Here is a 13,575-nt window from a genome sequence, read left to right as displayed (position 1 = left end):
TATCCTTAACGGAATCAAACCAGCGTAGTTCATAATCTTGATTTCATGGTTGTGTCTGAAAATTAATATCAAACTGCCTACGTATCCTTAACGGAATCAAACCAGCGTAGTTCATAAGCATTTGTTACTTTGTTTGGATTTGATGCGGCTTCATGCCATTTGACATTTGATACGACTTTATGCCATTTGATACTTTTCTTCGGCTTCATGCCATTGGCCACTTTTCTTCGGCTTTGTTGCATGAGCAACATTAATTGAAAGTCTAGTAATTCGTGCTTGAAGATTTCTCTCTTACTCTTTGTAGAATTACTCGATCAAAGTAGCAAGAATGAATTTAGTTTATATAAACCAGGGATTCGTTTCAGCTTCACGGTTGCGTCTAAAATTTTGATATCAGACTGCCTACGTATCCTTAACGGAATCAAACCGGCGTAGTTCATTATGTATTTGATTTGAATTTTGTGTTTACTTTGGCTAAATGAAAAGCCAATTGGATTTGTTTGAAACCCATACATGACCTTTGGTAATATCCAATAGATCTTTGTGAAATGGGACTTCACTTTTTTTCTTCAAGTAGCAATCCACGTGGGATGCGCAGTACAAAGTAAATAGGACTTTGTCCTTTCCTTGATTTGAAGATGGGATTCATGCTATATGGACTGAAAAGGCATTTAAACAGCCTTTTATTTTTGGTTGGTTGAACACTTCTGAGGTATCTTTAGCCTGCTCTTTTTTTGAGAGTTTTAACTCTTATTTCAAATAAACGGTACACTGAAGACTGAAGACAATGACACATATTCATCTGCCGTTGCTTTTATCCATGTGATGTTTCTTTCCATCCTTTTTTTATTTCTTGGACAAAAGAGTAATGCTTTCGTCTCTTTGTTTGTCTTCTAATGCATGGATGAACATGTCTTCTTTTCTTTTGAATTTTAAACTCTTTCCTTTACTTTTGGCTTGTAGCTTTTGTCTACATGCTTTTGATTAACATTCCAAGTTCACAAAACCCATAATTTAGATAAGGAGCCGTGACTTTTCTTTGTTCTCCACGTGGGCAGCTTTCCCACTTAACTTGGAGAGATTTTGTTTTGCAGCAAGCTTCTTTCTTCTTCTATTTGAAGACTTCCCATTTTCTAAGTCCCAAATAGAGCTTCAAGTGGTGGTGTTTGAAAAGGAAAACCATATTTTAGCTTTCCATTTATTTTGAATTGTATGGAAGACAAACTGCCCATTTTTAAGTGATCACGTGCATGGTTTAGAAGACAAATTTCTTTCTCTTCTTCTCTACTGTAGCTTTCCTTTGCAGATTTTGCAATCTCCATTTTTCCCTTATCTTTCGAATTCCTAGCACAAAAAGCTTTGGGTGGAACTCTTGTATCCCATGTTTTTTCCTTTAATAATCAAAGCCTAGTGCATTTAGGGTGAGACCTAGACTCCCACGTGATGAACAACTTTTCTTTCTTTTATGTGCCTTCCTTTACTTTGTCTTGAAACCCATCTCATTTTGTCTTCATGCCCGTCACTTTGTTGTCAACTTTTATCCTTGCACAGCAGCACAACAAGTCTTTGCTTCCATATGGAAATAAGTCTTTACTTTTCCTTTGCAAACCATCTAGATGCCTGAGGAACCCTTTGTGTTTCTCTCTTCCGTTAGTGACCTGAGAGCAATCTTCATTCCCGCTGGTGCTTGAAGTCGGCGTCATTCTAGCACCCTTTGTAACGTAGGAAGACTTCGACTGATTTCATTGCCGCCGGTCCATGCTTCTTGTTGCTTTTCCATGTCCGTGTTTGTTGCTGCAGTTTTCGACATCTTCAACGTTGAGAAGACAGAGCATGGCGTCGGGACTCTCACGGAGCTTTCAGGTTTGATTGGAACTTCATGGGGTGGTTTAGACCACCCCGAAGAAATTCATGGGACTAACTGCAGCGGCACGAAGCACTTAGATTTGATTGGAACTTCACGGGATGGTTTAAACCAACCCGAAGAAATTCATGGGATTGACGGCAGCGGCACGGACGAACTTGCTGGGCATAGAAGTCATTGCATGGCCGCTGTTGGTGGCAGAGACGATGGTTTCTTTACTGCTATTGGCGAAGAAGACGGCAAATGTTTCCGTTGGTGGAGAAGAAGAAGAAGCGAGGACAGGTTTGGGGGGGGTCCGTTTGAATTGTGGGTGGTGCATGTTTCCACCAACATCTTCTTTGCTTCGGTCAAACAAGAAGAAAAGGAAACCTCCCCCTTTTTTTTCTGCAAAAGACAACAACAACCTCCTAATAAAAATCATGAATCCATTAAGAGAATGAAAATACCTTTTTAAGCTTTCTTCTCTATATTTGGCTTCTTGTTGCTGTTCCTTTTTCCTTTCTTTTGCTGCCTGTCTTTTTTTTTTGTCGATTTCCTTCCTCTTGTGCTTCTCAATTTCTGCAACGTTTTCTTGTCACTCTACCCTGTTTCCGTTTCCTGTGTGCTTCAATTTCTGCAGCGTCTCCCTCTTTTTTTTTGTTCGTCCCCTCCTTGCTGTGGTTGATGCCTATTTATAGGCATCTTAGGAGGTTTCCAGAGTTCTTACGTGGGGGAGGATAGAGGCCTTTCTTTTCGCCACTTTCTCTTAAACTGACTCCACTTTTCTTTTTGTTGCAGAAAATGGGGGAGCCGCAGATTTTGTATGTTTCTTCCCTCTTTTGTAGGGAAATGCATATTTTATTTATTTATGGATGTATGTAAAGCCCATCCTCATTTTTGTTGGGCTGGATTACATCTTGTTTTGCCTTGTAGTTTGACCCAATCTGGACCTTATTTTTTATATGTCATGTATTTTTTTTGTTCAACAGGTGTCGACAACTCTTTTGGCTAACTTTTCGGTGACCCAACTCAACTCGTGACGGCGGTGTGTGGGGGTACCCCAGGTTCCCCCTTAGGTTTTTCTGAATCCGTTTATGACGTTTGTTTCTTGAAATTCAATCATTTTAGTATAGTTTTATTAGTTGGTCCATTTATGTGCTTATGTGAGTTTGTTAGTGGCATTTCCGTCCACCCTAGTTCACATGACTCTTCGACAACAGAGTATCTGTGAGTGGGCCCCTTCCAAAATGCATGATTTTACTATTAGAAATGCATACATGAAAAACATGATGTAATGGCTACATTTTATGAAACGATTATGAGTAAACTGGATTTAGGCTTTATGAAATATCATGCTTTATCGACTTTATGTTCTTTGAAGTATATATGATTTATGATTATATACTTTGAACATGATTTATGATATGATGTTTGAGCTATTCAGCTCCGATGAGAGATATATATGTATATATATGTTTTGGAAAGATTATGTTCAATGATTTTTGTGCTTATTTAGTGGTTACTCATACGATCTGCCTACAGGCGAATGATACTGCCGACGGGCGAATGATACTACCTACGGGCGAATGATACTGCCTTCGGGTGAATGAAGATTTAGTCTTGCCTACGGGCGATTGATATCCTTATATGGCTTCAGTCGGGTGATGTAGGGCCTACGGGTGAAAGATACTGCCTTCAGGTGATTTTGATACCACTACTAAGCACACTTTATATGATATATGTTCTATGAAAGGTTTTATGGCATGCTAGGGTTTTCGGAAACCTATTACATATTATACTATTGAGTTTTCCTAAACTTTGGGGGTTAGTACGTTGATAAATAACTGTTTTAGTATTACTTATATATCAACTTAGTCCACTCATGTTTTGTTTTGCGCCCTTTCAGGACCTAGGAATGAGGCATATGACCCAAGTTACGAAGCATTCTGATAGGATTAAAAGCACACCACAAAGTAGCACACAAATATCCTATTGATTTTCCTTATTAACACTACGATTTGTCAATTGTAGCATATGAAAATAAAGGTCTTTCCCGCAGAAGATTGTTTTATCTAACTACTTAAAATGTCACAAAAATTGGGCTGTTGTCCCTATTGACTAGCCACCGAAAAATAATTATTAGACTGACTTACACTTATCTAAAGTCTACGAAATTTTACATGAAGAAACTAGACACATAGAGCTACAATCAAACAAAATTTTGGGTTATTTGGAGTTGATTTTCTATTTAAATTAAATCCAAAAAAACAGGACAGAAGCGAATTTTAAATAATAAAAATAGATTGTAGTTCACAAGTTAAGAAAACGAGTTAGGGGAATTGCTATCCACCACCAAATAATCACGAAACATGTTATGTTTCATTCAAATTCCTTTTATTTCCGGATGAAGATGCTCAAGTTGGCTCAATGTTAGAACTCAACCTATTACTCTTTCTTATGTAGTATGTTACGAAAATGGTGTTTTCAACTTAACTTAGTCCCTAGCATGCAATCTAGAATGGCGTGTTCATAGATTTAACAAGTAGAAATCATTAAGAAGGAAAAGAGTTTGAGTCATCACAAGGCATCGTAAGTACTAGCGTTATCTTACTTATCCTAGAAATTGGTTCACATGTTAATCGCAATTATCAAGTACTACTCTAGAACATATGTAGGTCCTCATTTGACAAGGGCAAGCACATGCATATTCATAGCATTAGAATCCTAGATATGCTTAACAAGTATGCATCCATAGAAAACACATAAAGAATTCATCAATGAGGCAAGTAGTGAACCAATTTTCATCCATTCATAAAAGTAATTCAAACAAAATGTCATAACAAACTTGCAATCATATTCAGGGCTTCAAAACAGCCCCTAACTACTAAAAATTTAGTTACACATAATCCTTAAGTTAAAACAAAAGATAGACATGAGTTTGAGAAGATAGAACCAAAAGAAATCGACTGAGGTCTTCCTCTTTCCTTCCTTCCCCAACGCTGCTTTTAAACCAATTCTTGCTGCATCATTTTATTCTCCTTAACTCACCCACTAATAGCCATTTAGTGATGACAATAAGTGAGAGGAAATGGTAAAACAATTGTAACTCTTTGGGGTAGCCTTTATGCCAATTACACCCTCTTAATCCTCATCTTTAATTCCATTCCCTTTTATATTTGAATAAGTGTCAGCTGACTTGTTCTTGGCTACATTAGTTTTGGTTGCTAGATTTATTGGGTTTATTGCTTTCATTGCAGTTACAAACTGCTTAGCCTCTTAGTAACCTTTCAGTTTTAAAATGGCCATAACTTCTTCTAGACAAATGATATTAACAATCCACAAAATGCTCCAAAAATTAGATATCCGTAGCTTTCCAAGAATATAAGGTTCATTCTCTAATTCATTCTGAGCTGTTCGCAACTTGCTTTCAAAGTCAGCTGATCTGCACATGCAGTTTTGACGAATTTGTTACTTAAAATCCCACTTGTGCTATTTTTCTTTTCTTTGCTTGAAAAATCCCACAAAACACAAAAACAAAGTAAATAGCTCAAAAATATAAGGAACTAACTAAGAAAAGACAAGTGAGTTTGATGTAAAATATATATAAATATGAGCTTATCACATTCCCATACTAGTGACCTTGTGCCCTTCTCTTCGCTTGAACATTCTTGTAATATCACTTTTTGTTACACCTTCCACTTGTATTCCGAATTAGTAGTATACTCTGAACATGTCATGCATCATCACTATTATTTTATTTTTTTTGGCAGTTGAACTTATTATATTGTTTTGATAAGATTGTATTTGAAAATTACATTGTGTAGTTACGCGCGAAATTTATATGCATGTTTCTCATGTTCTCGGCATACATATTCATAAAATGGCTTACGTCACCCTCGGGTGTCGGTCAGCATGTGGCCATCCCATTATCCTTCAGACACGGAATCGAGGCATGTCAGATTGGTATCAAAGTATACTTAGGACTTCATTCTTCCATTTGGTAATCATAATCTTTCTTGTAGCCATGATCTTTCATCCTTCTAAATCTTGTTTGACTCTTATCAGAATCATGGATCTTTTTGGTGGGCACGTGCCTCATCGACCTCATTCTAGTTTAATGGGTGGGATTCAACTGTTGACCTCCGTTTTATGAAATACTTTTTCTAGTTGTAGCGGGTCGAGTTGTACCTATATGGAGATTGCTCAGAGTCACAGTGTTACCGAGTTGAATGTAGTTGGAATCTGTGAGGAGGCTGAGGATTGGCTAGAAAAGATGGAGGACACTTTGGAGAGTATGAATGCCCAGCGGCTGAGTGGGTGAATGCCATTGGTTACTTCCTTCAAGGTAACACGACATATTGGTGGAAGTCAGTGACGGACTCTCGCTTACGTAACTCTATGATGACTTGGGCTACGTTCATGAGACTTTTTAGCTAACACTTTTTGAGCCCCGGGTATCAGCTAAGGAAGAGATAGGAATTTCTAAATTTTCTCCAGGGCAACTTGAGTAGCATAGAGTTTGATAGCATATTTCAGTGGTTGTCAAGACACCACAACGGAACCTATGGGAACCCTTAGGAGATGATGGTACATCTGGGGATTGCTATGAACGATGACATATGCGAGCTTTTGGCACCACATAGGTATGCATCCTACGAGGAGATGATTGAGGCAGTTTTGAGGGTCGAATAGACGAGATAGAACCAAAATTAGTAGGGTCGTAGATTCCGATCCCAGAGCATGAGGGATCCTTCTACTTCTTCTTCTCATTTCGGCTCTAGACATTCTCAATCGTTTAAACGACATGGTTATTGTTCGGGATCATCCAGTGAAGGCTCAGGCAGTGAGATGGCGAGGCAGTCTTTCGACCATTGTAATCCAGCAGTTGAGGCTTATGCACATTGTGGTAAGCGCCATCAGGGAGATTGCATTGCTGGTCTAGTCATTTGTTTCAGGTGTGGTGGCTCTTGACATATTGCCCATAATTGCGGTACTCCATGTTCATCTAATGATTTTGCTTCTGGTTAGGGTTACGGTGGGAGTAATAATTCGAGTACTCAGAGTTATGGTGGGAGTAGCAATCCGAGTACTCAGTTTTCTGCTCAGCGACAGCCGCAGTATTCTGGAGCAGCTTTTAGTAGTTGTGCTTAGAGGAGCCGAGCAGGCCGCAATAGCCAGGGTGCTAGGATTCGTGGTAGCTGTAACAATAGTTCGGGACGTCAGGCCCATAGACGTATCAATGCCATGACTCAGCGGGAGGTAGAGCAGGATCCCAGAGTTATCACTGGTACATTACTTGTTTTTGGTCATTGGGCTAATGTTCTGATTGATCTGGGTGCTACTTATTCATTCATGTCCCCATAATTTGCGCAAGTGGTGAACTAGCAACCTTCATCACTTGGATATGATATGTTTATACAATTGCCTCCTAGAGATTTATTCTGTGCATAGTGGGAGTTTAAGGATTGCCCAATTATTGTAGAAAGTGAACTTTTTGAGGCCAATTTGATTCCCTTCAAACTTGTGGAGTTCGATATCATTCTGGGAATTGATTGGATGTCTAAGCACAATGCTTATGTTGGACGTAGAGAGAAACTGGTGACATTTGATCTTCACGAAATAGGGCCAAAATGGCTCATGTTGTTGGTGTAAATGGAAGAGGGAAGGATGCCGTGATGTTTTTCAGGTGGTGTATGGGTGTACTTCGTTGGAAAAATTGACGGAAAATTGTCAGAATTCGTCACCAGAAACGGGTTACAACTGGGTCGAGTGGGGGGCCAAGTCAACTGGCTCTCTTTCTTTTCTCATTTCCCTCATTTCTTCTCCTCTGATTAATCACCGTCTTCCTCATTTTCTCTCCTGCATCTCTCCTTTTCCCCCTCTCTCCCGCTGCCATCTGGCAACTTCTAGTCCTTTTTTTATTTATTTTATTTTTTTAACAACTAAAACGTCTTTAATTTCTTCGTTTCAACTCCGATTCGTGAACAATTTTCACCTACACGCTCATAGGATTGAGCTCTGTGGTCTACGGATTTTTAACGATTACTAACAAAAATTGAAATTTCATAATTAGTTTAATTAAAATCTAAATTTAATATAAATCAAAATAAATTTCACAAGTGCATGTATGTGTTCATATATTCACAAACCTCAACAACCCTTTTATCTTTTGCAGAAAGAAGGCTTAGACAGAACACAATTTTCCCCCTTTTCAAAATTGCAATGGTCAAATAATTTTGAAAACAACACTACCTAACCTTTTACATAAAGACATCCTCTCTATTATTTCTTTAAAACTTTAAAATTTTCTTTTGCAAAACCAAAGTCTATTTCCCCGCTAAACCATCACGTCGATTACTGCTTCAATTTAATACTTTCAATTTGAATTGAAGAACAAAAATCTTAAGCTCTGATACTATATGTAAGACTAAACTTATCAAAAACATATTAAGAGATTAAGCACATGAACCACAATTTATATAAGTATTAAAATCACAATTCGATTAACACTATAACAAACTAATCCATGGAAGCAGTAGAAGAAGAAGCCAAAGCAAACTTCTAAACAATACACCTTCTCCTTTCTTGCAAAACCAAAAGTACTCAAATTAACAATAGGTCTTAGTTTAATATTGAGCGTATTTTTTGTGAGAGTAGAGACTAATATTTTATATTGAAACAATCATTGTGATTTTCCTATTAAAATCAGCATAGGAAACAAACACACAATTCCAATCCAACTATGAGTGTTAAGTATCATGATTTATTAAAGTTTCAATCCCAAATTGATTAGGACAACTTTAAACTCTACAACAAGACCTTTCCATACCAATTGAAACACTATAGCCGGTTTCCAGCACTCACAATCATACTTATATTCTAACATTAAAATGTTACACGAGTAAACGAGGAGATTTCAGGGCAGAGAGTACTATTACCATATCAGCCTGATTAGGTTAAAAATGGATCTTCACGGTTATCTATATCCATGAACCTAATAAAGGCACATGAGAGATTTCAAATGACACCTTGCGAATAGGGATTTAATCATTTAAATATCCCCTTAACATACCTTCGAAGTGCTTATGAAGAAATTTCTAATCCCGTCTATCTAACATTTTTCGTCTCAATCTCTTAGATCTTGAAAATCCTTTTTTCGAGTAAAAAAATCTAGTTGGGCCTAAAGAAACACCCCCCCAATGTTCGAATAGTTTTATTAGGACCATATAGAAAAGAAACTGGGTAGGCCCATGATCCTTTTTTCGAGTAAAAAAATCTAGTTGGGCCTAAAGAACCCAAGAAGCCTGTTGGCGGCAAGCCCAACCTCTGGCACCACGTGGAACTCCAATAACTGCCTTTCCGTTCCGTTGAAATCAATTCCTCAAATTTCCTCTTCATTTTCCTTTCCTTTCCCACATTTTCTCAGCTACCAAACGGACGAAGATCAACCATTTCAAACTTCACTACTACACTCTCCAACACCATCGCCAGATATTTCCATTCAATTTTGTCCTTACGAATCGAAATCCTACTGGTGCAAAAAGGACGTCGAATCTGCGAACGCTGCAGCCAATGAATTACAGAAGGTTCGTATTCTCTGATAAGCACGAATTTTATATATCAAGATCTCGAATTTTCGCACCTTCAGAATTTTATCTTTTCTCTGCACGCAATGTTGTGTTGCTAATTGGATTATTAATTTCGAAATTTATTGGTTAGATCTTGTAATTAGCACTAAGTACGAGCTCAACTTGCGATTACCTGAAGCATTAATCCTGGTAAATTTAAAATGCAGGTTGGATTTAGTGTCCGTTTGATTAGTTTACAAGTTGAGGATAGAACTATTGTTAATAGTCCGGATTAGTCGGAAGGAAATCTGTGAAAACGGAGACAAGGTGTTGATTTGCAATTTGTGTAAAACTGGTGAAGCCTTGAAGTTATAAGCTGTGATCATCGTTCGAGATTCCGATCCCTTAGATTTGTGCTTGTTGGGTCCGAATATATGATTAACTGTCTTTCTCCAGTTCTTTGGTACTTTGCTTTAAGCTTTCGCAGTACAGAAATACTACAAACTTCATGTTTCTTCGTTTTTTCGTAGTACTATTATGCGTTTATTAACTTTATTTAACGTGTTAGTTTCGTTTTAGTTAGAAAAGTTTTGTTTTAGTTAGAAACCGTGCCACAAACTGTTGCTAGGACGATTTTTAAGTTCATTCGCACTGTCACATTTTTTAGTATAGTTCAAGGTACTGGTGTCAACCCCTTATATGTTGCAGTTTTGAGCCGGTATTGCAGTTTTTTGGTGGTTTCCTAGGTACATTTGTATAATACTTGACTATGTTTGCTTTTTTTTTTTTTTGTAGGGAGCACCGTTCCTCCAAAGCGTCTCTTTTAGATGGCCTTGAGGAAGGTGGTCTTAGGGCCTCCTCCTCCTCATACTCCCATGACTTTAATGAGCATGACAATGACAAAGCCGTGAAAAGTTTACAAGATAGAGTTGTTTTTCTGAAGAGAGTGAGTGCAATATAAGATATCTTTACTGGCTGAATTTGTGGAGTTGAACCTTTGTTTCATAAATATCTTAACATGTTTTTTATTCTATTAGACATGAAAATATCTTTATGTAACATTGTATAAGTTGATATGAGCCGTGCTGTTTTAGACAGTGGGTAATATATTCTGTTGCCATAATGTGTCGACTGCTTAGGACTTTAAAAAATTTATAGGGTATCAATTTAAGAGTTGTAGTAGGTATCAATTTAAGAGTTGTAGTAGAACATTCAGAATTACAGACTTTCATGTGAATGCTAATAACTAAATTTATAAGAACAGCATGCCTGATGCATAAGCATGAAAGGGTTCATGGAAATCTGGCCTGTATTCAAATGCCTTTTCTGTCAGGTTCTCTTGGTGAACTCTGATCAATCGTCACCAACTGTACCAAGTTGTCAGTTTTGTTTGTCTACACTGTTGTTAGCTACCATAATGTTTTTGAATTGCGGCGGGTTTTAGTATGCTCAATTGTTAATATCATTGGATAAATTATATTATGATGCATGTAATATTATCATTGAATAATTGTACTGGTTTAATCCAGTGTGAGTGCCAAATTGCCTTGAAAATCCCCAGAACAAGTGCAATTTGTTTGATTTCATTACCAACAGACACAGCTTGCCTGTTCACCATGCATGAGTCTACATGCACCGGATCACACGCTTGCTGACTCCTGCACCTATTTATACATTCAAAATGGCATCGATTGTCATTGATGTCAGTCATTATATTTTCATGCATGCTTAGATTGAAGTTGAAGTTGTTCTTCTTACTGAAAGTGAAGTTGAAGTTGTAGTTGATTGTATATTAATGCAATAGTATGGAGTCAGCAAAATAAAAATAAATTTTACAACTTCAAAATAAAAATATTAATGCAATAGTATCGGTCTTTAATCTTACAAAATAAAAATGTTTTATTTACAGTTAACAGGTGATATTCATGAAGAGGTGGAGAGTCATAATCGCTTGCTTGACCGAATGGTATGCTTCTACTTATTAAGCGTACTCTCCTTGTTAGATATTTCTTTTTCTCTAGATATTGTTTATATGTTTGAACTTGTTTGATTATCCTGTAAAACCAGGGCAATAGCATGGATGTGTCAAGGGGTATATTGTCTGGAACAATGGATAGATTTAAAATGGTACCTAAACCTCACTTCTCCCTTTTTTCTTTTTTGTGTTATCACTTATGGGCAATTGGCTGAGAGATCAAGTTATTTGCTTTGTAGGTATTTGAGAAAAAATCAAGCCGGAGAATGTGTGTACTTGTGGCATATTTTGTGGTTTTCTTCTTAATCATATACTTTCTATTTAGGTAAAAATTCATTATTGATGTGCTCTCTTATTGAATATCGATGTTTTTTATTGAATGGGGAAAGATACCTTGGCCTCAAAAAATTGTGAATTGCATTCTACTATTCTGATAGAGGTAGCTTTTGACTGATGTACGATTTGCTGAAAGGCGAGAGATAAAATGTATCAAGGGGTGGATGAACGTGGGTGTGGGTGTGGGATGCAAATTAGGAGTGAGGATAATAATTCAAAGTGAGGGGACGGCAGGAATTGAAGAGGACAAGAGGAAAAGGTGGGATGGTATGTAATAAGATATAAGGTCATGCCAAAAGTAATAAAGAGAAAGATAAAAGGAATAGTAGATTCAAGATAATGGGTATAAAGAAAGATCAGAGACTGAAAATAGCATTGGTTTTAAGTAGAACGTAGGACCCCAGTTGCTAAGAAAAAGGACTCACGTGATATACCCAAAAGAAAAAGAAACTGTATGGGGATGGAGTTTTATAGATTGTTATAATGTCTTTGATATTGCAAGCCAAAACTGTCAATTCCACGAAGTTCCTTGATACTAAATTAGACTACACTAAGAACTTTTGGCTTCTATGTAAGAATTCTTAGAACTGAGCTTCCTCCTCCCTTTCTCCTCCTCTTTATTTCGGTTCTGCTTGGGTTCAACACTGTTTCAGACTTTTAATTGTTGACTAGCCTTTGTTATTTCTGGAATTCATTAGTATTCTCCCCATATCATTCATGCATGGGTCGATGATTAAGTTGATCAATCAAAGGTCCCATACGTTTGGAATCATGATCATGTATTGTGCGGTTGATGTTGGTTTGCTACTTGTTTGCAGGATTCGCAAATACTTCATGCATAGCTGAACCAGAATCATACAAGATTTTTATCTCAAATTTTTTATCAAGCGAAGAATGTGGTGCAAAGGTATCTCTCTCAAGCAGCTGAGCATGTGAAAATGCGGTTTCAAAGCGATCAGCATTAGGAATATTTTTCATTTCTCTATACAGAGTATTATGCCTGAAAGGATTGGCCAGCTGCTGGAGGTGAGCTGCTTGTTAAATTGTACAGTAGCAGATAAGCGACATTTGCTTCTTGCTTTACATTTATAAAACCTTACTGTTGCACGGTTTTCTTGATCTCATGGCCCTATGTTGTTACCGGAAAGTTAGATGCACGGTTTGTCGGTTATGGCGGGGATTTATAAGGTAGTCAATGTTAATGTATGGATCTTTGATTTACAGAAAAGCAAATTCTTCGTTGTCATAAGCGTTGTAGGTGCATCTGATTGAGGGCTATAAAACTTGGCATCTTGGCATGTAAGGCAAATTTGGATGTGGGTTGTTTTGTTAGAAAATTGTGGTGGTAATGTCAACTTGGTACTGTGCCTGTGAAGAAGCGTTATGTTGGTATCAAAACAACTTCTAAGACCTTGGGAGCAACTTCACCCTTAAAAAATGAATCCATTTAATCCACCCAAATGAATAGTAATTGGTCAAGTGCATCTCCACTACTAAAAAATGAGCTGGGCTGTGCAAGAGTCTAGTCAATTCGTATTAAAATAATAATAATTTTTTTATAAAATAATAAAAAATAATTTTATTTTTAATTTCAGATCAGATTTTTAACAAATCTTATTACGCCACGTGTCATTTTCGAAAGTACAATTTTTGTGGATAAATTTTTAAGTAGAATTTTACCGATTTAAGTAAGGTACCCAATTTAATAAATAAGAAATTACATACAGTACTAAAAATAAATACGAAATTACATAAACTAAAATAAATAAGAAATTACATAAAATATTAAAAATAAATAAAAAATTACATAAAGTACTAAAAATAAATAAGAAAATATGTAAAGTACTAAAAAT

General features: G+C 36.9%; 2 protein-coding genes across 5 annotated transcripts; both read left to right on the top strand.

The window, feature by feature from the left end:
• The first annotated feature begins 572 nt into the window (after positions 1–572).
• LOC126606238 (uncharacterized) lies at positions 573–2,775 on the top strand. Its single transcript, XM_050273597.1, has one exon. The coding sequence runs from the start codon at positions 1,779–1,781 to the stop codon at positions 2,316–2,318; it is 540 nt and encodes a 179-aa protein (XP_050129554.1). The 5' UTR covers positions 573–1,778; the 3' UTR covers positions 2,319–2,775.
• A 6,453-nt stretch (positions 2,776–9,228) lies between these two features.
• LOC126606382 (bet1-like SNARE 1-1) lies at positions 9,229–12,971 on the top strand. Of its 4 annotated transcripts, XM_050273758.1 has the most exons (7): positions 9,229–9,429; positions 9,639–9,874; positions 10,207–10,357; positions 11,321–11,377; positions 11,479–11,538; positions 11,626–11,711; positions 12,541–12,971. In XM_050273758.1, the coding sequence occupies exons 2-7, from the start codon at positions 9,846–9,848 to the stop codon at positions 12,566–12,568; spliced, it is 411 nt and encodes a 136-aa protein (XP_050129715.1). In that variant the 5' UTR covers positions 9,229–9,429; positions 9,639–9,845; the 3' UTR covers positions 12,569–12,971. The 4 variants fall into 4 exon arrangements, with proteins under 4 accessions (XP_050129715.1, XP_050129716.1, XP_050129718.1 ...); XM_050273759.1 differs by lacking the exon at positions 9,639–9,874; XM_050273761.1 differs by lacking the exon at positions 11,626–11,711.
• The last annotated feature ends 604 nt before the right edge of the window (positions 12,972–13,575 follow it).

The sequence above is a fragment of the Malus sylvestris genome, chromosome 16 (assembly GCF_916048215.2).
Source record: "Malus sylvestris chromosome 16, drMalSylv7.2, whole genome shotgun sequence".
NCBI lineage: Eukaryota > Viridiplantae > Streptophyta > Magnoliopsida > Rosales > Rosaceae > Malus > Malus sylvestris.
The sequence above is the reverse complement of the archived record's forward strand: the minus strand, read 5'-3'. Positions and strand labels throughout refer to the sequence as shown.

Bases quoted from the DNA above. Each gene is read 5' to 3' on its own strand.
- LOC126606238 (XM_050273597.1), top strand. From the start codon at position 1,779: ATGTCCGTGTTTGTTGCTGCAGTTTTCGACATCTTCAACGTTGAGAAG.
- LOC126606382 (XM_050273758.1), top strand. From the start codon at position 9,846: ATGATTAACTGTCTTTCTCCAGTTCTTTG. The intron at 10,358-11,320 runs GTGAGTGCAATA...TTTTATTTACAG, and splicing joins GAGTTGTTTTTCTGAAGAGA to TTAACAGGTGATATTCATGA. The intron at 11,539-11,625 runs GTACCTAAACCT...TTTGCTTTGTAG, and splicing joins CAATGGATAGATTTAAAATG to GTATTTGAGAAAAAATCAAG.